Genomic DNA, 23,709 nt, shown 5'->3' with positions numbered 1-23,709 from the left:
ATAGAGAAAGTAATTACAGCAAGTAGTACAACTCTTCGTATTTCTTAAACCAGTCATCTATATTCGAAGCTCTCTACTGAATCTCAATTTTTATAGTCCCATTCCTCTTTATAGAGCAACGACGATCTTCTTTGCCGAAACACCCTTGGCGAGCGTGTTGATGCCCAGCTGAACTGCCTCTAAACCCTTTCCAACAACCTCAGCCTCCGGAACAGCCTTGAACTTGCCCTGCTCCAAGGCAGCGGGTATATAATCCCCGAAAACAGCCTTGGCAACAGGTGTGTTGATAATACTTGTCGAAAGAATAGTCTTGGCCTCAACACCTGCGACTTCAGAGGAAACAGATCGCACGCAGATGAGTTTACGAAGACCATCGGCGTGAACAATCGATTGACTCGCGCTGTTCATGCCTTCTTCTGAACCGCTCGCGTCAAATGCACCAGCGAGTTTCTTGCCTGTGAGGAGAGAGGCGATGTCCTTGGTGACTTGCGGAGACTTGTACTCGAAAACGTGGTCTGCTCCAAGACTCTTGACGTAGTCGTGGTTTTTGGCAGATGCAGTGGTGATGACTTCGTACCCAGCCGCTTTCGCAAGTTGAACTGCTGAGCCGCCTACACTAGATGATCCTCCCCATATGAGGACTGTCTCCCCAGTAGGCGTAGGGTTGAGAGTAGGATATCTCATCGCAAGGGTAACCTCGCCGAAAAGCGACCACGCAGCCGTAGCAAGTGAAAGCGGCAAAACAGCAGCTTGTTCAAAACTCAAGCCCTCCGGGATTTTCGAAGCGCACTCTGCGCGAATAACAGTGTATTCCTGGAACGCGCTGTGCGCATTATCCTTGGTAGCGAGTGATGTCGCGTAGCCTAGGACTCTATCACCGGGTTTGAAGGCGGTGACATCAGGACCTACGGCTTCAACAGTGCCAGCGACATCTTCGCCGAGGATAACGGGGTATTGCGATGGTTGGATGAAGATGCCGACGTATTGGTTGGCGATGTCAACGGGGTTGATGGCTACGGCTGAGTTTTTGACGAGGATGTGGCCTGGGGATGGTTCGGTGAGGGGGGCTTCCTTGACTTCGAGTGGTGACGTCTTTGCGGCGACTAGCCAGGCGGCGTTGTTGGTAGGCATATCGGCGATACTGAAACAGTGCAATTGAGATAGATTTATGAAAGATGAAAATAGGTGTAAGTGCTTGCAGATGTGAAAAACTTGGCTACGAGTAAAGACAAACTGACGTCGAATGTTCTTCGTCATTCCTGACAAAGGGACCCGTTGATCACGTCAATTATCGTGTGGTTGGCTGAGACTTGGTCCACGATCGGTTTAGCGGTGTCTAACAGAGTTTTTGGGCATCGGTACTTGCCGCGGTGTCGTCTCGTTCTGCCCAAGTCTAGTGGATACACGATCTACGATCTTAGCTTCTGTTTGGTGTTAGTGCGGTTTAGAGGCGTCAACTTTGTGCCAATGGCTTATTTCTTGCTTCAATGCAGGGCTATTGCGTTGATAGGCAGTTGATAGCGTCGTAAATAAAGATGCCTATGATGGTATATCACTATTTGCTCCGGTGGGTATCTCATCGAAGTGTTTATTCATCGCTGGTTTTTAGTATGGCTTTTGTAGATTATCATGCATGGTAACTATCGACGTCTAAGTTGTGGGCTAGAAGNNGTTGAGATTTGTGGCTGTGAGCTTATTCCGGCAGAGAGAACCTAGTAGATTATCATGATGAACCAAGCATGACCTGACATCTGCCATTAAGATGTCCCTACAACTTGGAAGGCCGCTTGACCTTTTTGGCTGTCCTGGGGAAGTCATGCATGATGAACTGACAAGAAGCAGCAGCATTCATCGTCTCATCATCTCTCAATCTTTCCATAACAATTGCTTCACCAGCGAACATGACGCTTATTTCCCCATTATGCCATCGCGGGAGGAATGTAATCTCGCCTAGTGGAGGCGTTCGACCAATATACGGCTCACGATACGCCTCACATCTACCGAGAGCACCCCAACTCTCGGCTACAGCTGTACCAAGACGCGTGTGATCCGTTGTCAGAGCGTCTAGAGGACCGTTTGGGACTATGCCAGGGCTGGATGGATGCATCTGTGCCACTTCCAGCATCTCGCGGAATGTTTTCTCACTCCAATTATCGTTGCTGCTGCGAACCTGGGTAGCTACTTTAGCTACAGATCGAGGGGAGCAGGCGTAGAATCCTTTGGTTGGTGCAGTGACTGGAAATAGATCCACGCATGTTGGCAGGTAGTTGAGGGGCAATGGAGGTGTAAGGCGAGGCCGAACATTCCCCACGTAAACGATACATGTCGTTTCAGGCACAGGTTCTGGACCAGTCTGATCAGGAGCCCATTTTGCTTCGAAGAAGCGCTGCCAAGTAAATGCAGTTAAGCAATCGATTGCCGACAACTTTGTCTTTCCGGATGACCCCTTCTTAGCCATGAAATCAAGAATCCGCATTGACGATTTGGGAAATGTCCATACACTGGCTGATGGCTGACGGAGCGTAGCCTCGTCTGAGGAGGCGAGATCAGAATCTGTCAGACGCGCCGATGTGAAGAGATTTTTCAATGTCGAACTCATACTCTTTGGCTTCCGAGGATCAAGCATTGTCCAGTGCGGAAGGTTTGCTGCCCGAGAGGCCACTTTATCAAGATCATGTTCAATCTGGGAGTTGGCCTTCATTGGCGACCGATCGACCAGATGCGGCGCCACTTGTTCCGGTAGTGGAGGCTCTGGCTCATTTCTCATCCGAACATTGGAAACAGCTTGCGTATGGGTAGCCCAGGACTTTATACAGTCGATAAACTGGACCAGGTCGCATATTGCGTGGGCAATAGAGACTGTTAGAACGATCCCACCTCTAATAACGTTAAAACGGGTGACGATAGCAGGGTCACCAGTTCGGACGGTTGGGAAATTCTCGGGGCAAAGTTTGCTTAGCCCGTCCCTATTGCCATCGGCAAAGGGAAAGCCAAAACTTTTGAGCTCGTCATATGAAGGCATTTCCTTTTCATCCCGATGGTCGTAGTATGAAAGGTGAGCACCGGCATATGGTGCTGGGGATATTTCAATCGAATTTCGACCTGTCTCATCTTTGACAATTTTCCCGCAGAGATAAGGGTGCTGATACAAGTAACGCGCGAGACCCCATTTGCAATCGTCATAAAGGTCCAAGGGGTTTACACCTGGCTTGAGGGGGAAGAATAATGTTGGTGAAGGGTAGACAGGTGCTGTCAAGCTATCCATAGCAGATAGTTCGATAATACCAGGGCTCACAGGGCCTGCTGGCTCGACCCAGGAGGTATCCCGCAGTTGCTGATTCATTGTTGTCTCCATGATTGATGAGAGTGAAATTTGAGTAATTGCTTTCTTAAGTGCTCGAACTTTTCCAATTCAGAAGCAGCTTCTCATAGGTAACCCAATTATAGGGCTTTTTCTTTAATGTGTTGCTGTGGTCGATCACCGATCGCAAAAGACGAACAAAACAATACGTAAGCAAATGGACTGAGATGGAATGCGTGTACATGTTCCACTTCTCCCTAATGTCAAGACAGCCGATGCGTTGAAACTTGAGAAATCCTTACACATTATCCCCAGATCTCATCAGCTGAGGTCTTTGCGGAAGTGTCTTAGAAGCGCCCTTCATGCTGAGATCGACATGTTTGAGATGACGAGCACGTTGGCTCTAGTCCTAGTTTCTCGTGTCAGAAAAAAAGGATGATTGGGCACTGCTTAGGAAGATCTCTTATTATCCTCGATCAGTCACTATCGATAACTGTTCTAGAGGGAGACTCAGGGATTGTAAACCGGGGTAGTTTAGATAACTAAGGACTGATGTCGGGGCCTCCAGGTGACAAGAGGAGGGAAGATGACAAAGATGATTCAACAAGCCTACAGTAGAATCTACCTAATTGGACCATTGCAGGATGCTCTTACAAATTCTGTCATTGATTGCCCGGAACCCTAGTTAGATAGTGGGTGCGGGGAGACATACCCTTGTCTCTCGGGCACGGCACAGAGATTAATAGCTAAGACATGTTGGAGACCGAGGTAAGGTACCAAGGAGATGGTTACACTATATTACTGCATATTTCACCTCTCAACGTGGACAGAATGCCGACTGTAGCGTATTTACATGCCAGCAGTAAGACTAAACGATGGCCAGCTGTTTTTACTGGTCGGGTGAGCGCGTGGTCAAATGAGTCAATAGTCCCCTCCCCAGCTTTGCTAAACTAATCCACGGCTCAGATCAAGGGAGTGCCGTGTCTCAGCTGTGAAATAGTCCCAAATGTCTCAGTCATTTTGCCATTCTTGCCAAGACCCCTGTTCTGATGGTAATAATTGAATCATTTTGTTATGTCTAAGACATATATTTACACTCTTCTATTTGACGAGTCACGTACTAAGCCTGTAAGTTTTAGCGTTGGTCTTGAAAGTATTGCTAGTCGCGCACTTCAGTAATGGTAAGACTACATGAGAATGATGGCGTAGGCTAGCGACATGATGTGGATCATGGTATAGTTCAAGGACTAGCTTCCATTGCAATGCTTCAGCGAGAGTTCTCTCACGATTGTCGATCAGTAGAACCTGGCCCAGGAGCACCGAAATATTCCTCCAGTCTAGCTTTCATCTTTCAATGTGCAACCACTGGTCTTGTTGGAACATCACCCGAGACCATTTCTAGCATTAAGTAAGGGCCTCCTTGGTTGTGTGATAGCTCGCCTCTCCGGTTCAATTCTTTCTTACCTACCTTCCTTCACCACGTCGCAGTTCACAAAGCACACAAGCCAAGGAACAACATAGTACTCCCCAAGTATGTCAGGTACTCCGAGAGTCGTGCCTGGCCTCTCTCCAAGCTCCGTTGCAGTCATCCAGGCACATCGAAACAGTCATGGTCAGGTAGTGAGGCTTTCTGCCATTGATCAAATTGCGCCTAGAGACTACATATCAACATGTCTCTTCTTCCGACACAGTCCCGATATAGACAAGGAGCAGATCTTTCTTGCTCTACATAGGGCTCTTTTAGTGACCGTGAACGATATTCCTGAGCTTGCATGCTGTGTGCAGAAGCGCGTCGATAGCAGCCGTGAAGAGGTTGAGCTTGTCTTTGATTCTGCCAGGGGCGTTGAGATTTACTACAAAGACTACAATTCTGCTCAGCTGTGCGGTCTATGGACTTACGGCAATTTTGACCAGCTTGAAGAGGAACATTTCCCACATAGCAAGATACTCAGGAGCCTTGTTTTTGGACCTTCATCTAAGTTGAAAGACAATGTGAAACTTCCTTCTCTTATTGTGCAAGCCAGCTTTATCCCTGGGGGTCTCATTATTGGCAGTCAGTTGCATGTAGGTTCCTGCACCCAAGTGTATTGCAACGCAGACTGACAAACTAATAGCATGTTGCTGGAGATGGTAAATGCAACTTCATGCTTTGGTCCACAATAGGGTCTCATTTTGCCGCCGCAACTTGTCAACCATCAAGCCAAACAAGATCACCTGTTCAATTATTGGACAGACACGACATCGTCAAGGGTGACCTTAACACAACTCTGGAGGAATTTCCCCACTGGAAACTGGCAGAGGACAACGACAAATTTCTCAATCCTACGGAATACGGTTCAGATGAAGTGTTTGAGAGTGCCATTTATTTTATACCAGCTGATAAGATTGCACTACTCAAAACCTGCATCCTGAGTAGTGTGCCTTCTACTACCAAGGCTGGAACCGTCACTGCATTATGCGCGTTCCTATGGCGTCATGTAGTTCTGGCAAGAGGCATTGACTGTCGAAAGTATCCCGACGCAAAGCTAGCTATTACAGTGGATGCGAGAAGCCGTATGGAAAGCCCAGTGATACCGTCCACATACTGGGGTAACTTTGCAGAGCCAAACGCAGTGGCTCAGCTATCTGTAGCTAGTCTGCAAGAAGGCTCTGTTCTATCATCATCACCGTCACGGAATTGCAAGAGTACAATCTACGCTCAGGCCGCACTAAATGTACAGAGGGCGATAGCTGCAGTGGATGACAAGGCAGTAAGACGACTCGTCGGGCTTTTAAATCAGATGCCGAAGAGCACCACTTTGACCTGGAACGCCAACCGCTATCCGGGTCCTGATATGCTTAGTAGTGTGCATTCAGCACCATGGGTACAACGATATCAACTTTGGGAAAGATCTCGGTTATCCTCTCGCCACAAGAGTTACTGTTAGTGATACGGAAGATAAGCCTGATGGCCGTTGTCTAATTTTACCACCACGGCGTGCCGATTCTAGGGGTCTTGAAATCTCACTGCAGTATGATAAAAGAACCTTGCGAAATCTCAAAGATAATGTTGAATTTTCAGAGTATTTCACGAGAAGGAATTAGTTAGTGAATCAAGTGCATTCAAAAGGGAAAGCAGTCATTATTTGCATGGGTTTCAAGGTCTATGCTTCATCAGCAATGTTAATTTCAGGACTATCAGTGTCAAAGAGACTGAAGGACGTTTTGCTTACGTAGATAGCCTCCTTAGTATTGTCCAAGACCCATGTTGCGGGTTGTCAAGAGCACAGCCTTGCCGGTTTGCGTCGCTTGAGGCGGATTCATATTCTCTTAATTTGATAATTTACCTAATAATGGTTAATATCTAACCATATCATGTTAATACTAAATCCCATCTTCTTTCTAGCATTCGTCTCTGAATCTCGCCAACTTTTCTTTTCTTACGCCGTGGAGCTGTTACTGGAATGAGTAAAGCAATATGCAATAGCAGCCCAAGCTGACATGGGTTGCCTATTTCAGCCCCCAAGCGACCCCACTCGTGTCAGCTCACAAGCCTCAGCATAATGAGATATTTTCAGTCTCACACGAAGCCCTTGCACAAACACTCCGCTGATCTTTTTTCGCGGCCATGTTGTGTGCAGTATGTATGTCCATATTTCAGACAAATGCGAAGCAAGGGCTTCACCACAAAAACTTTCAAAGCCTTGCCACAGCGGCAAAGAATGGGTGCAGAATCTGTCTCTACTTACGCAGTACCCTCTTCTCTGAGGAGTTGGAGTCTATAGAATATGAGGTCAGGTGGGACGACGCATGGGAGTTTCATTGGAAAATTGAATTCTACGATGCTGTCAGTGGGCCATCAATCAATCTTGACAAATCCCCGAGTTACTGGAACTGGTTCGTGTTTGTCGATGTGTTTTCTTTACGAAAACCTCCAGCCGGTTATGAGGACTTTCTCGCCCTTGTCGCTGCAGATCAAATCTCGGAGCCCACGCGAGTCCGAATGAAATTTTCGCCGTTGCGGGAAATTCCTGATAACACCGGCCACCAGGATGTTGCACTTCTGGCTAAGAAGTGGCTTCAGACCTGCAAAGATCATCACGATTGCGGATCTGCTTCGGAGGACGGCTGGTATCCTAAGCGGCTCATTCATGTTGGCGATGAACAACAGTCCCCAAGACTGATCGTTTCCGAGAATGAGAGACCAGAAGGCTGTTATGCGGCATTGAGTCATTGTTGGGGAGAAGACCCAGAGTTCCTCATGTTAACGTCCGACAATTTATCTGACTTCTGCATTGAGATTCAGCTACAGAACCTTCCAGCCAGTTTCAGAGATGCAGTAATGACCTGTCGTCGAATTGGCATTCCATATATCTGGATCGACTCACTTTGCATCCTACAGTCTGGTCTTGGTTCTCATGAAGATTGGCTCTCGCACTCAGAGGATATGCATCTAGTTTATAGCAACTGCGCCTTGAATATCTCCATCGATGTGTCCGAGAACCCCCACGGAGGTGCTTTTAGGTCGAGGAATCCCATGTATCTACAAGACTGCTATGTCTGGACTCCGTTTCGCACGCCGCCAGAACCTTCGCGCGAAAGCGAGCACGAAATAGATGATAGCAAAGAAAGGTCAGATCTCTGGAACATTTGCGCAATATTCACCTCCGACGACTTTTCTTGGGCAAGAATAGATCTCCCGCTTAGTTACAGGGCATGGGTATTCCAGGAGAGACTCCTTTCACCCAGGACCTTACACTTTATTTCAGACCGTATTTCCTGGGAGTGCGATGGAAGCCGCAAGACAAGCTCGTTGCTTTCGCCGCCGTCGCCCGACACTGTATTCCATGGTTTGGTAGCGACTACTGTGCCGGAATCTTTCGCAGCACCATGCCGCAAGGTCTTCTTTGGGAGATGGCTCCCCTTGGACGATTAGGAAGGTCGAAGGTTTACCGCGCGCCGTCTTGGAGTTGGGCCAGCTTGGATTGCCGTGTGAAGTTTGATATCTTAGACAGTGAAGGAACTGTTCTGGCCGTTGTAGACGATGTTACGGTGGAATCGGTTGACCCAAACAATCGATTCGGTCAAGTAAAGTCTGCTTCTTTAACATTGCCAGGACCTCTGGTAGCATCTGATTCACTCGTCCTCAAGGACACCAACGACGAAGAGTTCGTGGCCGAAGGTAGATTTGGTCGTGAAAGCTACCAAGACATACAAACTATACTCGGGCACAGTTTCGGTATCACCGCCGATACTGTGGCCTTTTGGCAGGATGGTGAAAGGAAGGGTTGGCTGATCTCCCAAAAGAACATGTATCTCCTTGCTGTCTTGGAGATATCGAAGGAGCCTCACACGCATGGTCTTTTGGTGCAGAAGAATGATGATGGGACCTTCACCAGAGCTGGAAGCTGGGAGGCAGGGCCAGGGTTTGTATCGAAGCATGCAGATGGGACATGTCGGTTCATATTAGAAACGATTACGATAGTTTGAACATGGATATCTTGGTGAGCTCGGGCTATGGCATTACAGGGGTGACATACCGGGCTGCTTGTTTGACATACTACTGAGTACAGTACTCCGTGATGTACCATAATAGCCGGGCAAGCGACTTGGCAAGGGATGATCAAGCTAGGTCCCTAGCAAATAATGGGTCGACATTTAACGGGGAAGAGTGTCGTGCGTATGAAACGTTAAGGGTCAGCCAACAGACCAATCGGTTGCTGTCAATACTCCCGAGCCCAGTCATTCAGCGGATCTGTGCAACCAACATAGTCTCAAAGAAGAAGGTTGCAATAATGGATTTTCACGAGAAGAGATGTTCTTCTCTGATCTGGTCAGATGAGGATTGCAAGAGATGAAGTGATTTGAGAAGTGATTGATCATCTATGATGATGAGGACGTTTCAATTAAGATTTCCAACGTTGCTTACAAGAACAAGCGCATACGCCGCACAGAGTTGGGTCAAGAGACCCCTGTCCGCGGATTATCCACGGCGGCAATTACATGCGGATGGTGACAAGGTGACAATGCGACGTAGAATGCAGCATCCTGGCATCCATGGTTGAGTGATTGGCCCGGGAAAATCATGCGGCAATGGCAGGGAATAGCCGGCGTAACCTGATCCTTTTGCTGTTGTCAATTTCTTCTTCCCCTCAATTGCAAACTTAATTTCATGAGACGCAGCAATAATGGCTTCACCAAAAACTGACAGCGCAGGCGGCAGCCCTCGCGATGGCGTAACCAAGCAGAATATCTCAGCCGGCAGTTCTCCTGCTGGAGATCCCATTATCGCACAGGTACCCAGCGCAAAAGAGCAATTCGCCAGGTCTCATAGTAACGTGTTTATTAGGATGAAAATGAAGGAGATGCCACCGACTCAGCATTTGGAGATGATGCGTCAGTGTCGTCCGGGACCAAAGGAAACTCCAACTAACCATTGCCTACAGAGAAAGTTCGACAGCGTCCATCTCATCGAGCATCCTCGAATACCGTAAATTTCAAGGACGAACCTTTCACAGCGAGAGGTATAATACGGAGTACTTTACACCGAACGATGAGCAGCAGAGAGATTCAATTGATATCACGTAAGATCATCATCATATTCGCGGAAAGTACTGACATGAAAAGGCACCATGTTCTAACGCTGCTCCTTGATGGAAAGTTGACACTTGTCCCTTTGAAAGATGATATTCAGGTTGGTGGTCCCTCTGGTATCGAATCGTCTCCGGAGGCACTGACAAACGAAAGCGAGTTCTTGACGTCGGCACTGGAACTGGTATGTAACAAACCCCAACTTAACCACATGAAAACTGACTGTGTGAAGGAATCTGGGCAATGTACTCACCTCTCAAACTCCCTGGGAGGATACTCATCCGATACTAACTGGTGCAGTGACTTTGCCGATGAGCACCCTAACGTCGAGGTCATCGGAACAGACCTCTCTCCCATCCAACCAAGCTGGGTCCCACCAAACGTAAAGTTCGAGCTTGAAGACGCGACAAAAGACTGGAGCTGGCCTGAGAATCACTTCGATCTCGTGCATGTCCGTTTTCTCATGGGTGCGATAGTAGACTGGGGAACCCTGTTTAAAGAAGCTACTCATTGTTGTAAACCAGGTGGCTTTGTTGAGTCTGGGGAGATCAACCCAACTTTCTACTCAGATGATGGTAGCATCGACGACGTGGAGGCTCTACAGACCTGGAATCGATTGGTGATTGAGAGTGGTAAGGGCTTTGGAAGAAGTTTTACTAATATCGAGAACGACGTTCAGCTATTTCGTGATGCTGGTTTGGTAGACGTGCAGAGCTTTGACTTCAAGGTACCTGACCATCTAGACCACAGGCAAGACTTCAAGCTAACATTATGCAGGTCCCCATCGGTGGATGGCCCAAAGACGAGAAAATGAGAAAGGTTGGCCAATTCCTCCGCGCTTCCATAGAGAATGACCTCGAAGGTAAGCCAACGTCCTTTGAACTTGTGATCTAAAAGCACTGAATACTCAAAGGATATACGATGATGGTTTGGCACCAGATCATGAACTGGCCCGAAGATGAATATCAGGTATTCTTGATGAACATGAGAAAGGCGTTCAAGGATAAGAGAATTCATGGATACATGCGCGTTCGATATGTTCATGGTCGAAAGCCAGATGCGGAGAAATAGGTCTAGACTATGTGATAGTGTCTCACTACAGGACTTGAGTCCTAGATGAAGAGTACTAGCAAGATAAGAGTGCGTGCCCGGGATTCAGGTAACCGACAACTTTCATTTCCTCTTCTCGCTTCTAGGATTAAAGCGGCCTAAGGGAGCAAGAAAACACATAAACCAAATTTAGGATAATGAACTAAATTGTATAAAAGGTATCCTAAACTTATCCTAAATTTATATTAAATTACCTAAATCTTTTTATTTCTTAGGCTCAAGCCTGCATACCATGCGTAGATGACGTTGAGAAAATAAGCTTGTTGTATCTAGCTTCCTTTAAAAGCGGTTGTTCGAAACATGGAGCCTACTCTCAGCTCACTTCGATTCCGTTGGTCTCATTCCCAACTTCGAGACCCAGTCTCAGGGGGAGCGAAAAGGCAGCCTGAGCACAACCCCCGGGATTTTAAATCTTTCATACAACCTCAATAACATCTTTCCCTAATGAGATTGGTTACTCTCGTGTGAATGGAGTCTTATTTAGCTGTCTGAGCTATCTAGGGTTACCACCCTTCACTCTCTCAAGACTACTAGCAACGATGCGTTATGGAAGGCTGTGCGTACATACGCGGACAGCACAGGTGTATCTTATGAAGAGAGGTCGCATTCATGGCTGATGTTCAAGGTTGGATATGTATACCCCGCTGTAAGTAGCGCCTGGAGCTCTTTTTTATCCAAGGTTAAGAACCCTTAGGTCTGTTTCCCTCATTCCCCGTTTGAGGTTCAGCTCTATATCGGAATATACTCATGGCTCGGCCTTCTACTCGATGACCAAGCTGCGGAGTATCTCGAAGAGTTCTCAATATTTCATGAACGTTTCTGCCCGGATGAAAAACAACTCATACCCCTTCTAAAAGCTTGGGCGGATCTCATGAAACTAACCTTCAAGTATTGGGATCCACTTGTGGCCAACTTCATCGCCACCGCGTCTCTCAACTTCCTTAACTCTAATGCTCTTGAGGCCCGAAAGGAATGTCATCAGATACAATGCACAAAGGCAAGTCACAGTTGGGAATGGTTCCTTCGAGAGAAAGACGGTGTAAGAGAAGCATATGCATGGTTTACATTCCCGAAGGCACTTTGCCCTGACATCTCACTTTTTCTTGAGGTGGTTCATCTCTATATGGATCGGGCTTACAAATGAGGTACTATCGTAAGTCTACTGTCACTGGTGTATCAGTGTTCATATCGAGGTTGATTGATTGCAGTTTCTACAAGAGGAAATGGCTGGCGAGACTCATTATTACATCCATAACAGAGCATTGTATGAAGACAAGGACCCCCATTCCGTCTTCGTAGAGATCTCATATGAAATAACGACTAAAGCCCAGCAAAGTAAGTGCATACAAGTCCGCATTTCCACACTGACTAACCGTTCTTGTAGTGCGACTCATACTGAAAGGTCGAGAACCATACCTCAAGCTATTAAACTCTCACCTCCTCGGATACATTGCATTTCATAAGCTGCACAGTCGTTACAGACTATGGGAAGTTGGCATAGGAGAAGATGCCACGGACCGAACTGTTCTGGGGTCTTGATTGGCACATTATTCGTTTTGCAGGAACATATATAAAACTTCAATTTCAATTTAGGCCATACTGTCGACATATTTCCAAAATGAGGATCCAAACTCGATCAATTGTTGAACTTTCCCGACTCCAGATCTTCAGCCTTCTCAAAATACTTATCATAACCCTCATCAACCTCTGATTCAGGGCTTGAAGCTGGAGGGGGCGTAGCCTGCCCGGACGTGCTTGTAGTCTCAGACGCGAAATTTTCTATTATATGTATTAGTTATGCAAATTTCATTCTCACCCTTTCGATTCTTCGTCTTATTAAACTCACGCTGACGTGCACCAACTTCCTCTAGTCCGTCTTTGGCTCCCTTCACATTGGATGATTGACGGTCTCTTCCGTTGCAGGTCGGTGTTTGAGTGCCATCTTCGACATTGTTAGATTGAATCGTATACCCAACTCGCTGACTCACCATAATAAGGCCGGCTCTCTTCTTCCTGGTTTGGACTAATGGGCCCGGGGCCTTTGGCATCCAGAGTATGGAAAGAAGCTGCTGCACTGAGATCGCGGCTGCGAGATCGCGCAGACCTCAGTCGAACTCGGTCGATTAGAGATAAAAGTCCGTTTTGTTGTGTTTGGCGTTCAAGTATGCTTTGCATCTCGAGCTCCAAAGCCAGTCTCTCCAGAATGGCCTTTCCTTCTACCGCCAACTGTTGCGAGAGCTTCTTTGAGGCCGCCAGATCTTTTCTGCAGGTTTCCAGGTCTTGGCCAAGCTTGGCAGAGACATTTTGGGGGTCTTGAAGACGAGCGTCTTGTAGAGACGATGGGCTTCCACCACCAGCCTCCCAGGACTCATGAGTGGTCTTGGCGAAGCTTTCCTTAGCCATCTTCTCATTAACATCCCTCTCAATAGTCGATTGATATATTGGAGAGTTTTCCTTGTCGAAAGTCTGTAGTATTGTCAAAAGTTCATGCTCTTCCTCCGCGAGCTGACTTGTATCCAAGTCCTTCTCATCACCCAGGTCAGTCTCTTTGGCATTGTCTTGAGTAAATCTAATGCCTTTAAACCGAAGAAAGCATTGAACTAGCACCATAGCAACATTCTCTGGAACGCCAAGCTGGTTCATCATTTCTTTTTTGCACCCCTTCGGGGGAGATGCTGACAATCTTACGACGCATGATACGAAGTTTGCCGCGATAGTCGGATACAAATTGAGTGGTAGTTCTGTGTCGTTCAGTGTCCGAGTGATCAATACTAGATTCAGTTTCCCTTCCAGTCTTCTCATCTCAGAAGATGCCAAGAGCTGTAGACAAGAGAGATCCAGATCAATAGCGGCAGCATGAGCCTCAAACGCAATCGCAAGCTCTGAGCAGTTTCTTTCATCTTCCGTTTCCCCTTCGGGCTTGAGGCACTGATATTTATCGGTTATCAGATAGTGAATGATTATGTGCCCAACTGAGAATGGGTACTCTTCAATATCGACAGTCTCGAGTGGTTTAGAGAAGATGTGTTTCTTGTCCAGTCGTGCAGCAAGTTTTGGGCATTTTTTGAGGATCGTTCTAGGGATCATAAGGGGCCCTTGGGACCGAAAGAGGATGTGACAAACGTCCCCGGTGTACTGCCTTGACCCTGTGTTAGTCTCTCAGATGTTTTGTTCGTAGGTCAGGACACGTACGACTTTTCTGGGAACTTCATATCGCCTCGATCCATGACCTTAAACTGTTTGATTCCAGATGATGTAGATAGATTCCAAAGAAAGAAGAAGAGGGGTAAAAGAGGGTTTCTCTTCTGGTGAAAGTTCTTGTCATGTTGGTGGTGTCTATGACGCATCCTGGTAGGCCTCCCGCATCACCCAATACTAACTCCATCAGTAGATAGGTCCAGTGGCGCCTAAACTGTCCAGCAATTTGAAATACATTTTAAGCCCTTGTATTATGGACAAATAAGCGATTCTGAAGTGCATAGTGCCAACTGGACCACTGCTGTGGTCGGACTTCTGCCCACCGAGATCGAAGTCTCCAACTTGACATATCAGCAAATTGGGAGCTTTGAATATGCCGTGCCTTGACCTCGACACTCCCCACATGGCATGTAAAGCAGGCTTGGTAAAGGATATTTGATAGCTCTTCACTGAGAGAATGTTGTTTCTTTAGTAAACGCTTCCGGTATCGCATTCCACAATGTTTAATGATGGGCACCAAGGTCAAGCGATATATTGTATTTTCCAATCTATAGCCGAACTGGCGGATAAGGCGGGTATCTCTGTCCACTGCACCAAGCTTCGATATTAATAGACTATCCTAGAGCATAAGTATTTGACGTCAGGATCCCTTGACCAACATATACAACGCCCGTCACAGCTCAAAAACCTAGACTACTCATAGCGCCATTACCAACGGTTGTACGAGTGGAGGAAATTCATCGTGTTTACGTTAAGCGAATGCTCCATGTTTGGTTTCGTAGTAGGTAGAGTCTCCGACTCAACAAGGACTCCCTCATCGTCAGAATCAACGACGGTAGACTCTGCCTGTTCACTCTCTGACCTTTCAGATTTCTCGGTCTCGGACTTGGGTACCTCCCAGTCAACAGCCGACGATCTCTCAACCGCTAAACGATTAGTTAGCTGCAATCAACGCATTGGATTATGTATTCACTTACCGACAAAGTTCTTCATGCTTGCGATGCGACTCGCAAGTTCAGGGCTAGGGCCGCAGTGAGCTCTCACCCTTGAAGGCCCAGATTGAGCTCCCTCTTGCCCGTTTGCAGCACGAGACTCGTGGTGAGGAATTGTCTTTTCGCGGAGCTTCCAAACATATGTTTCCGGTTTAGAAACGGCTGGTCCTTTGCCTTTGTCATCTGGCTGCGGGTTCTTCGGGGCCTCCTGAGGTTGCTGAGTCCGACGCTGCCATGGGAATGGTGCCGGTTCGGGCTCCGCAGTGACAGCATCCTGCGAAGGAGGTTTTGTTCTCGTAGGAATGTCTTGTGTTTCATTTCCGGGCTCGGCCTTTGCTTTGGGTTCACTAGCTAGCTTATCCCGGGCATTTATGAGCAACTTTCGAACAAGTATATCCGTAATACTGTTTGAAGTAGTCTGGCTCAGGAAGTCAGATGCACCTTCACTGTAGGGGTCCGAAAGCACCTTTTCGAGGTGAAGTGAGACATGCTGCGCAAGTTCGGGGAATTTTTTGGTATCAATGTTCATCTTTCCCAAGGTGGCGACGAGATCCAAGAAATCCATTTCACGGCAGACACGCATGTAATGCCTCTTTGCCAGGTCTGCCAAAGCAGGCAGTCTCATCTTTCTAGCGGCTTCAATGACTGAATTCGATACCTTGAGCTCATAGCCCTTCGCTGTATCGCCACAGATACCCCAGGGTTTGATACAGTTATACTGCTTCGTGTAGAAGAAATGGATGATTACGTGGGCTGTGTCATTTCCAATGTTCTGCATATCCAAGATCGGCGAAGGTGACTTGGATCCAAGTTCTTCTGTAATCTCGCTCGATAGAGCATGGCCTGGGATGACTCCTCTGTGGACCCACGTGATCGTATTTCCCTTTAACAGGACCTTGACAAAGGTGTCTGCGTAGGGTCTACATGTTTGTTAGCTTAGAAGGATGCATGTTAGTCTGCTGTACTTACGACGTGATGAAATGAGCTGGCAGACTCTGAGACATGGTGATTGGACCTTGGGATATGGCGCTCGAGCTATTACCCATCGAACAAGGTAAGGAAAAGAAGAAGAATATGAAAGAAGAGGTTTGAGGGGGCACTGACGCGGGTGATTTGTGGAATATATATGTGTGATAAGATTTCCCGCATCATAGAAACTCAAGACACCACCCACGCAATAGAAAGTATCTCTCCCTCAAAATGATTTGAACATCCAATCATGTAGTGGGCTTGGTGATATGACTTTGACACTCACCTCTAGTGAACTCTGTGGCTCAAAGACCTTCACCCCCCGAAGCCACGCATGTATATTCGACGCTCAAACGCATACAGAATGCTCTGAGCTTTCCAGCAGATTCGATTTGTTGCGGGGTCAAAAGTATGTTTGTCTCGTGCCCATTGTGCTGGGGCGTCAAACTTTACCACCTCCTGAAAGAAGATTCTGAAGTTTATCAGGAGCCACAGGTTTCAAGTACGAATAGATCTCACTGATGATAACTAAGCTTTACGTTTATCTTTCCATTTTCGTCTCAAAGACGTTCAGTGACAGTGACATTTGGTACAAAGATGGAAATAGGCTTCGCTGCGGTTCTTCGTCCTACATCACTCAATCAGTCACAGAATGTCCTGGTGCATGAAGACTTATGCTTAGGGTTTCCCTCCACTTTAGTGTTCATGATCATTCTTCAAATTCGAGGCTTACTTACCTATGACGCCAAGTTGTAGTTCAATCTGTCCAAGACTTGTGCGTTTTATTTTCTGGCCCATCACTGTTGTCACAGGCAATCTGCGACCTCATGGTCAACAGTATATCATTTTCTCATTCATCACCTATGTTCGCAGCATAAAGCTTAACTATATAGGTGGCAGTCATTCATACAGGATCTACAGCTACCAGATCCACCAGCATAAACCATGCGGGGATCTAACAGAAAGTCGTGAAAAGATCAAAGGGAATCCCCCAGACTATCCTCCTCGTTGCATCGTAGGTTCCGATTCCATCTCTCCCTTTAATCCAACTCAATCTGTATATCCGTTTTTTCCAATCACAAGTCTTAACCAAATCTCGAGGCTTAAGTCTAGGAGCCATAGTCGTATTCAACATCCCAATCCATGGGTCCTACTTGAACAGGGTTGCCTTCCAAGGTATTCGAAGAAGATCTCGAGGATCGCCCAGGTGTGTCAAGGGAGGTCATCTTGTATTCGGGTACATTCCCCTCGGATCCAGTTGGTGTCAGCTCTGGGTAACCCACAGCTTTCGTTGTCCGTTCCACTTGAATCTCTGGTCTTGTTACCCTGCCAGAGTAAGGGGTGCTTCCATAACTCAAAGTCGTTGATGCATCTCTGGATAGCGGGGGAGGCATAGGTAGATTACATCTAACCAAAGTAGGAAGCGGCTGAGCATAAGACATGGCGAGAACATCGAAAGTTGGTTCGCGCGCGGCTGCTCGCTCAAATGGCGGTTCGGGAGAGTTAGTTTTCTCCGTTCTGGTCGCCTGCTTGGCAGCGGCACCGAAGAATCGAATATCAACTGACTTTCTCACTCCCGTAATTTCACCATTCGGGTTGATCCACCGCGTATCGGGGACCTTGGGCTCATCCCAACCAATATCAGAAGCAGCCGTTGTCTCATCGAGCTTCCTTGTAGACACCTCGTCCGACGTGGAGTTCCGTTCACCCAACTTGCACCCAGATTCGCTAATCTCTATGAGTGCTTTCAAGAGTATCTGGGCGACTGAGAGTGATGGCTTGGCCTGTAGTTCGGCCAATGCCCTTTGGCTGCCTCCCTGATAGTAATCCAAAGCGGAACCAACCAGTCGCTTCTCCAAGTACACGGAAAGACTTGGGAACAAGTCAGACTGGTAGTTCAACTCTTCAAGGAGGTTGGTTAGTTCCATAAGGCCCATCTGTTGAGCCTTGCGGAAGATCTCTTTCGCGGACTCCGACTTGAGGTCCTCCATGTCGAACTTGTTTGCAAGATTATGTAGGTGAAAAATGTCTTTAAAGTACCCTTCTTGCGTTCTCTCGGAATGATAGCCCCGGAGGCGATTAAACGTCCCAAATGACAGATACTCCCACAGTATGTGTCCGGAACCTTGAGGCAGTTTGTGCAAATTGAGGTAGGCATGAGGTCCGTTATGGTAGGAGGGATATGGATACGATGGCGGAGCATGATAGAGCTGCATGTAAAGCTTCGGGTATTTCTGGAGCTTCGTCACGTCGACGTGAAAGACCTTTTTTTCCTGAACTTCGATGGCGACTAGGTAGCCTTGACTGCCCGGCAAGCCTGCAGGCATTGGCGTGTTCATGATGTTCACGATCAAAAAGAATTGGTGTGTTTGTTTACTGGGTGAGTTTTTTAGCGTAGTACGCTCAAGTTTTGATATGGGTGAGAAGAGAAGAGAAGGACCTAGCTGCTGCACGGGGCAATTCATTGAATAAATACCTCGATGACGATGTTTCGACTCACAGCTTGACTTTGTCTTAAAGTTCAGAGACGCCATTGGCCACTTTTCTTATTATTACGCGGCCTTTAGGGAGCAAGAAAATACCAAACTTTAATGCAAGGTATTAAAATAAACTTAGAAAAGAGTCTCCTAAGCTTTAGCTAAATTTACCTAATAATTTTATCGCTTAGGGTCAAGGTCTTGAGTTTTCTGTCCTCCCTTAGGCGACCTCTAGCTCATAAAGACTGTTTGCTTGAGGAGGATAAATCACTGACAGCCTCGCATTGAATGACTTGACTCCGAATTTGACTGTGAAAAAGTTTATCTGTTCGAACTTGGGGAACCCTCCAGGCTCCAGCCCTCCAGCCACTGGAGTCAAAGTGAGCCTATGAGAGTGGAAATGAGGCGGTGGCCAATAACGCCGAAACCGCGCAATTATGGTACATGCATGGCACCGCATGCTCTAATGAGTCACAGGTTGAATTGAGGCAATAGACATGAATCATCATTTTCTCTGGTATCCTCTCGTTTACTGAAAACCTACTTCCGCACAAACATTTATCTGCCGCGCTACTTTGCGATAAGCCACTCCATGCTCGCTGCAGTCACTCTAGAGGGGCTATTCTGAAACTCATTCCTGAGTTAGTGCCGGTCTCGCATTTCTGTGTGCAAACAGATTCTTTTGCTGTTTGAGTGGTGACCTGTGGAGGACGACGATCACGTGCCTTAGCAGCTGGGAAATCCACTGGATGAGTAATTGAGCTAACGTCACTACCACACCCTCGGCAGCACAATGGAGCATTGATTAATTTACGACTGCATAATATCGTTGGTTCTCTTTAATTGGGTTTATTGTTACAATTTCTTATTTGTTGTGTTTTGACATGAAGTGTCGCTCTCGCTGAATGAAGTCAGACTTCATCCTAATCACGTGCCTTTGCTTGGGCGAACTCAGCCCAGTTTTTGTTCCCTGCATCATCGAAATCAACCATCAAACAGATCAGATTCACTACAATCACGATAGCAAGCGAGCTATGAGCGAGGGCATATTCCATGTATTCCGAGCTGGCCTATAATGCCCTTCATGGCTGTCTGCTACTGATGTCTATATGAAACCCCATTGATCTCGAGTCTACCATTCCTTCCGCAATCCTGCGTTGCCTGAAAGCTCTATTACCAGTTGACGGCCGCTTCATCCTCTGGCGAGTTCTGACTGGAGCCAGTTGTGAGCTGATTAATCCAAGCTTGATGTCTGTCAGTCAGACTGTCGCACTGGTCGTGTCGCTCGAAGGCCTTGGGCTTGTCTGTCGATCTGGGTCTCCCTTGTCTTCAACTCTCCATTATGCCAGCTTGACTTGAAACCCTTTCTCCGTCAACTTCTCATTGATGTCCTTCAGTAACCAGTCAATCGGAGTAGCATAGGAAATATCCGCATCTTCCTCTTTTGCTAGCTGTGCTGGTTTTCCACTTGTCAACATTCCACCAATTCGACCGTACATGTCCAGGATACACGATCCCGAATCTCCATCAGTAGAGAAAGGTTGACGGCGTTGGCCTCTCTTTTTATGCCCAAGAATACACCATTCTTCAGAGATAAACTCTTGCCCTAGGATTGGCATTCGAGTTACTGACTTGACCTGGTTCGCAACGCCAAAGGTGAGGCCTGTACCTCGACCAAACTTTGCCACAACCATAGCGCGCTCATTCTCCAGACTTCGGGAAGCTTCATTCGGCAATCTCATCTCAAACTCATGTACAGTTCTAGTGAGATCGTAGGTGTTTGTGTGATGAAATGGAAGCCGTTTCTCAACGCGTTCTTGGTCTTCGTTATCAAGCTCTTCATAGAGGACTTTCCACAGTTCTATACCTGCACGGGGACCTGCCACGACCATGTTTCTTATCTCGCTGAAGACAGTCTCATGCTTATCTTGGTGTAGTTCAACCAAGGCCCAATCCCTTAGACGACTGGCGCCTGTTATTGAGGTACCAAGGCTGTACTTGGGAGAGTACAAGACGTGTCCAATGATGCGCGATTTCTCTTCCTGAAGCTTTTCAAATCTTTCTTTTGCTTCTTTGGCGTTCTCTAGATCCTCCCTGTGAGCTGGCGTAGCTTGATCTCCAAGGTCCTGGAGAAAGGTAATATAGTTTGAGACTTGACGAACGAGATATTTGTAGGTTCCTTGCCCGGGCTGTATGACCATATTTGGTGCATTAGGGTTATGGTTGTAATCGATATTTGGAAAGCTCTCATCGAATAGCACATGGCGGCAGGTGACAAAGAGAAGTCTGTCGGTATCCTTAATGCGGATATAAAATCCTTTCGTGCCTTCGTAATAAGGAGTCGTCTCATTCGCAATGCAAGCTCCAACAAACTCGGAAAGCTGTGCGTCCCTTTGGGTCTCATCTGTGATGGGATGGGACGTTAACTTGGGAGGGTTAAACATGGTAACATAAGATTCCATCATTTCAACTTCCATGTCATGAATACCGTAACCCTGAAGAATCTTTCGGCAGTCCAGTGTAACCTGCAGTCCCAACTTTTCATCACCAGAGCCTGGCTGGACAGAGATAAGAAGCTTTGGGAACATTTCGCCTGGCTCACTCAGGCTTCCAGCGCGTCGACAGTATCCGAGTCTGAGGATGTCGATCGCTGTCCAGTTGATGTCTTTCAGTGCATTTATGACAGCCGATCGCAGTTTGCAACTCGGGTGGTCCCATAGAGAAACAATTGCGTGTTCCCCAATCGGATCAAGCGTCTTGCCCACCTCCCAGCCCATATCATAGAAACGACTCCAAGGCTGATTTGGGTTAGATCTAGCGATAAGTTTGGGACGGCTGTAAAGCCCGGTGTAGTATCCATTCGCTTCTTCTTCGGTGATTTGTGTCTCGGCCATGGTAGAACTGGGCTCAGCATCCGCTTCTTCTTCAGTGTAAAGTGTCGCGGGGTACGGCAAAAGCGGTAGGAGATAGGGTTCGTCCTCAGACTCTGGCGGATAGCCCGACATGATGGCTGTATTTATATGTGAAGTGGCAAATGATTAAACTCAACGTTTGTGATGTCCGCAAAAGTTTGATGTGAAAGTTTAGTTGTGGAGGCTGTGTTGTGACACTTGTTATTGGAGAAGGACACCAAACTATGCCAAAACGGAAGGTACCTTCACCTCAAGTAAGGTAGGTATCATCTTGTACCGAGTTCTGTGGGTTGCTGAAAGGGTTAAAAAACGCACCGGCGAAGAAGTCTGTGATAGAAGAGAGAAGAGATGCAGGAGTAAGAGAGATAGATCTCGGAAGACTTTACTTGCGAGATGTTTGACGTTGGTGTTAGCGCTGGTGGAGCTCGTGAATCACACTCGGTTTCGCAAGCCTGCTTAACTCTGCTTGGCGGTGTTGCTGTCATAATAAGCGGTTGCTGATTCGCAATGACGTGGTGCGTGGGTCTTATTAACTGTTCGACTACTCGTTTTGCTGGCTTTAGCATTGTGAAGCATTCCGAGTTATTTATCGCGATCATTCTACAATCATTTTCACATCCCATATAACAAACATCTCAGACAAATTAATCATGTGTATCATTATCATCATATCTGACTTGATAGTAAAACGGAAATCCAATAACTCTCACGCTAGTGGGTATATAAAAATGTGTATCTCGTAAATCGTCTTCCAAGAGGCAATAGCCATATCCTGAATTGATGTAGAATATTTCCAACAGTCTATGTTGAAAGATAAGTATTGTTTTTTTATGTGTGTGATGCATCATCCTGAAGCACTGGGCTGACTTGTTGTAATTTTGTGACCGAGTTGCTGCATGGAGCATCTCTGATGTGGGGGTGAAGAAAGGTAGAAATGTCTGAAGATGTCGACTCTTGTGTCGCCTCTGGTTCCAAATCTAAGGACTGCTAGACTGAGTCGTGGTGTGTATGCGTACGTGATGCAGGAGTCGAGCTAGAAGAAGGTATGAGTGTTGCCCGATGTAGACGCCCATCCTATACCCCTTGTCTCACTCCCAAATGTGAGAAGGGGCGGGGACAGTTCCAGCTGCATGTGCTCTCGTCTGGAATGAGATGCTGAGCTTCATGTTTGAAGGAGCTTGTTGTCCTTTTATCATCTTCAAGATGATCTGATGAAATAGAATGAATAGTAAAAAAGTAGTTGTCCCTCTCGGCCGGCTTCTCCTTATTGCGGGTGCCGATCTTCTGACTACTGTTGAAGTTTCTGACCATGGCGCGCATGACTTTTCCACATTTGAGCTTGGCATCTGGGATCCAGTGATTGAATGGATTCGGAGCGTGCTCCACGGCATCGTCATCGTCATCGAAGGGGTCAATAGCTTCAGGAGCCCCATACTCAATTTCTCGTGTGAGTTGTCTGATTTCTTGTAGAAGCGGCAGACATTCTTGCAATCCCGGCATAAGGGTTGGAAGGGTCTCACGAATCAGATACCAGCCTCGTTCCAGACCTAAACCGTGGGCTTTCCGCATCAACTGGATCGTCGCCCACAGCCAACCCACTGTTTTGGGAGGTTGCACGAGCAAGAGAAGATCTGTCGCCCCTTGTCTTGTCACGGTCTGCAGGAGCCTCTCAGTTAAATAGTCGATTCCGTGGATGATGCCGGTGATATGCTCCATCACCAAGGGAGTATCAACTGTCGCCACCAGTGCCGGAACAGGATGCAGGAGCTCAGCCAACTTGACAGCATGGCCGCTGGCTAGGACAACTAGACCATCGATGTTATACATGCATCCGATAGCCCAGGCCTTGAGTGCAATCTTGTACTCTCTCAAAGCCATATCCTCGTCTTCCTCTGCGGTCTCGTAGTCGACTTCATAAGTGTGTGACATTATATACTCCACAAAGACGCGACCAGATGGCCCGTCTACATCTTTCATCTCGTATTCGTCCTTGTCCTTGAATAGTAGACTAAGGGTTCCAGTATTTGTGATTTTTGTGATAGGGACATTGAGCGTCAGATTTTTGAAACGAAACTGGCACCATTTACCCAGCCGTTGTGCGAGAGAAACCATGGTGGCGAATGAAAAGAAAGGTCAAAATGTGAGACAACAGAATGGTGAGAGAACTTTGCAGGGAGAGA

At 47.1% G+C, this 23,709-nt stretch overlaps 8 protein-coding genes across 8 annotated transcripts; 2 read left to right on the top strand and 6 right to left on the bottom strand.

Annotated features, from left to right (window-relative positions):
• Positions 1-108: 108 nt before the first annotated feature.
• FTJAE_11015 (oxidoreductase) lies at positions 109-1,131 on the bottom strand (the record flags this gene model as incomplete). Its single annotated transcript, XM_037343915.1, has 1 exon — positions 109-1,131. The coding sequence occupies one exon, from the start codon at positions 1,129-1,131 to the stop codon at positions 109-111; it is 1,023 nt and encodes a 340-aa protein (XP_037201928.1).
• Positions 1,132-1,768: 637 nt separating this feature from the next.
• On the bottom strand, positions 1,769-3,355 carry FTJAE_11014 (trichothecene 3-o-acetyltransferase; the record flags this gene model as incomplete). The annotated part of the gene is made up of 1 exon (XM_037343914.1): positions 1,769-3,355. The coding sequence occupies one exon, from the start codon at positions 3,353-3,355 to the stop codon at positions 1,769-1,771; it is 1,587 nt and encodes a 528-aa protein (XP_037201927.1).
• A 1,208-nt stretch (positions 3,356-4,563) lies between these two features.
• On the top strand, positions 4,564-8,847 carry FTJAE_11013 (trichothecene 3-o-acetyltransferase; the record flags this gene model as incomplete). The annotated part of the gene is made up of 6 exons (XM_037343913.1): positions 4,564-4,709; positions 4,993-5,365; positions 5,416-6,051; positions 6,942-7,912; positions 8,050-8,706; positions 8,766-8,847. 6 exons carry the CDS (start codon positions 4,564-4,566, stop codon positions 8,845-8,847), a joined length of 2,865 nt encoding a protein of 954 aa, XP_037201926.1.
• Positions 8,848-9,468: 621 nt separating this feature from the next.
• Positions 9,469-10,942, top strand: FTJAE_11012 (mrna 3 end-processing yth1; the record flags this gene model as incomplete). Its single annotated transcript, XM_037343912.1, has 7 exons — positions 9,469-9,576; positions 9,630-9,676; positions 9,727-9,864; positions 9,908-10,055; positions 10,104-10,598; positions 10,649-10,733; positions 10,785-10,942. 7 exons carry the CDS (start codon positions 9,469-9,471, stop codon positions 10,940-10,942), a joined length of 1,179 nt encoding a protein of 392 aa, XP_037201925.1.
• A 1,675-nt stretch (positions 10,943-12,617) lies between these two features.
• Positions 12,618-16,175, bottom strand: FTJAE_11011 (uncharacterized protein; the record flags this gene model as incomplete). Its single annotated transcript, XM_037343911.1, has 8 exons — positions 12,618-12,760; positions 12,828-12,923; positions 12,970-13,615; positions 13,670-14,120; positions 14,174-14,217; positions 14,930-15,105; positions 15,157-16,091; positions 16,141-16,175. The coding sequence occupies 8 exons, from the start codon at positions 16,173-16,175 to the stop codon at positions 12,618-12,620; spliced, it is 2,526 nt and encodes an 841-aa protein (XP_037201924.1).
• Positions 16,176-17,249: 1,074 nt separating this feature from the next.
• On the bottom strand, positions 17,250-18,479 carry FTJAE_11010 (uncharacterized protein; the record flags this gene model as incomplete). Its single annotated transcript, XM_037343910.1, has 1 exon — positions 17,250-18,479. The coding sequence occupies one exon, from the start codon at positions 18,477-18,479 to the stop codon at positions 17,250-17,252; it is 1,230 nt and encodes a 409-aa protein (XP_037201923.1).
• A 1,478-nt stretch (positions 18,480-19,957) lies between these two features.
• On the bottom strand, positions 19,958-21,622 carry FTJAE_11009 (uncharacterized protein; the record flags this gene model as incomplete). Its single annotated transcript, XM_037343908.1, has 1 exon — positions 19,958-21,622. One exon carries the CDS (start codon positions 21,620-21,622, stop codon positions 19,958-19,960), a length of 1,665 nt encoding a protein of 554 aa, XP_037201922.1.
• Positions 21,623-22,603: 981 nt separating this feature from the next.
• FTJAE_11008 (uncharacterized protein) lies at positions 22,604-23,641 on the bottom strand (the record flags this gene model as incomplete). The annotated part of the gene is made up of 1 exon (XM_037343907.1): positions 22,604-23,641. One exon carries the CDS (start codon positions 23,639-23,641, stop codon positions 22,604-22,606), a length of 1,038 nt encoding a protein of 345 aa, XP_037201921.1.
• Between the last annotated feature and the right edge of the window lie 68 nt (positions 23,642-23,709).

The sequence above is a fragment of the Fusarium tjaetaba genome (assembly GCF_013396195.1).
Source record: "Fusarium tjaetaba strain NRRL 66243 chromosome Unknown NRRL66243_c0000265, whole genome shotgun sequence".
Lineage (NCBI taxonomy): Eukaryota > Fungi > Ascomycota > Sordariomycetes > Hypocreales > Nectriaceae > Fusarium > Fusarium tjaetaba.
The sequence above is the reverse complement of the archived record's forward strand: the minus strand, read 5'-3'. Positions and strand labels throughout refer to the sequence as shown.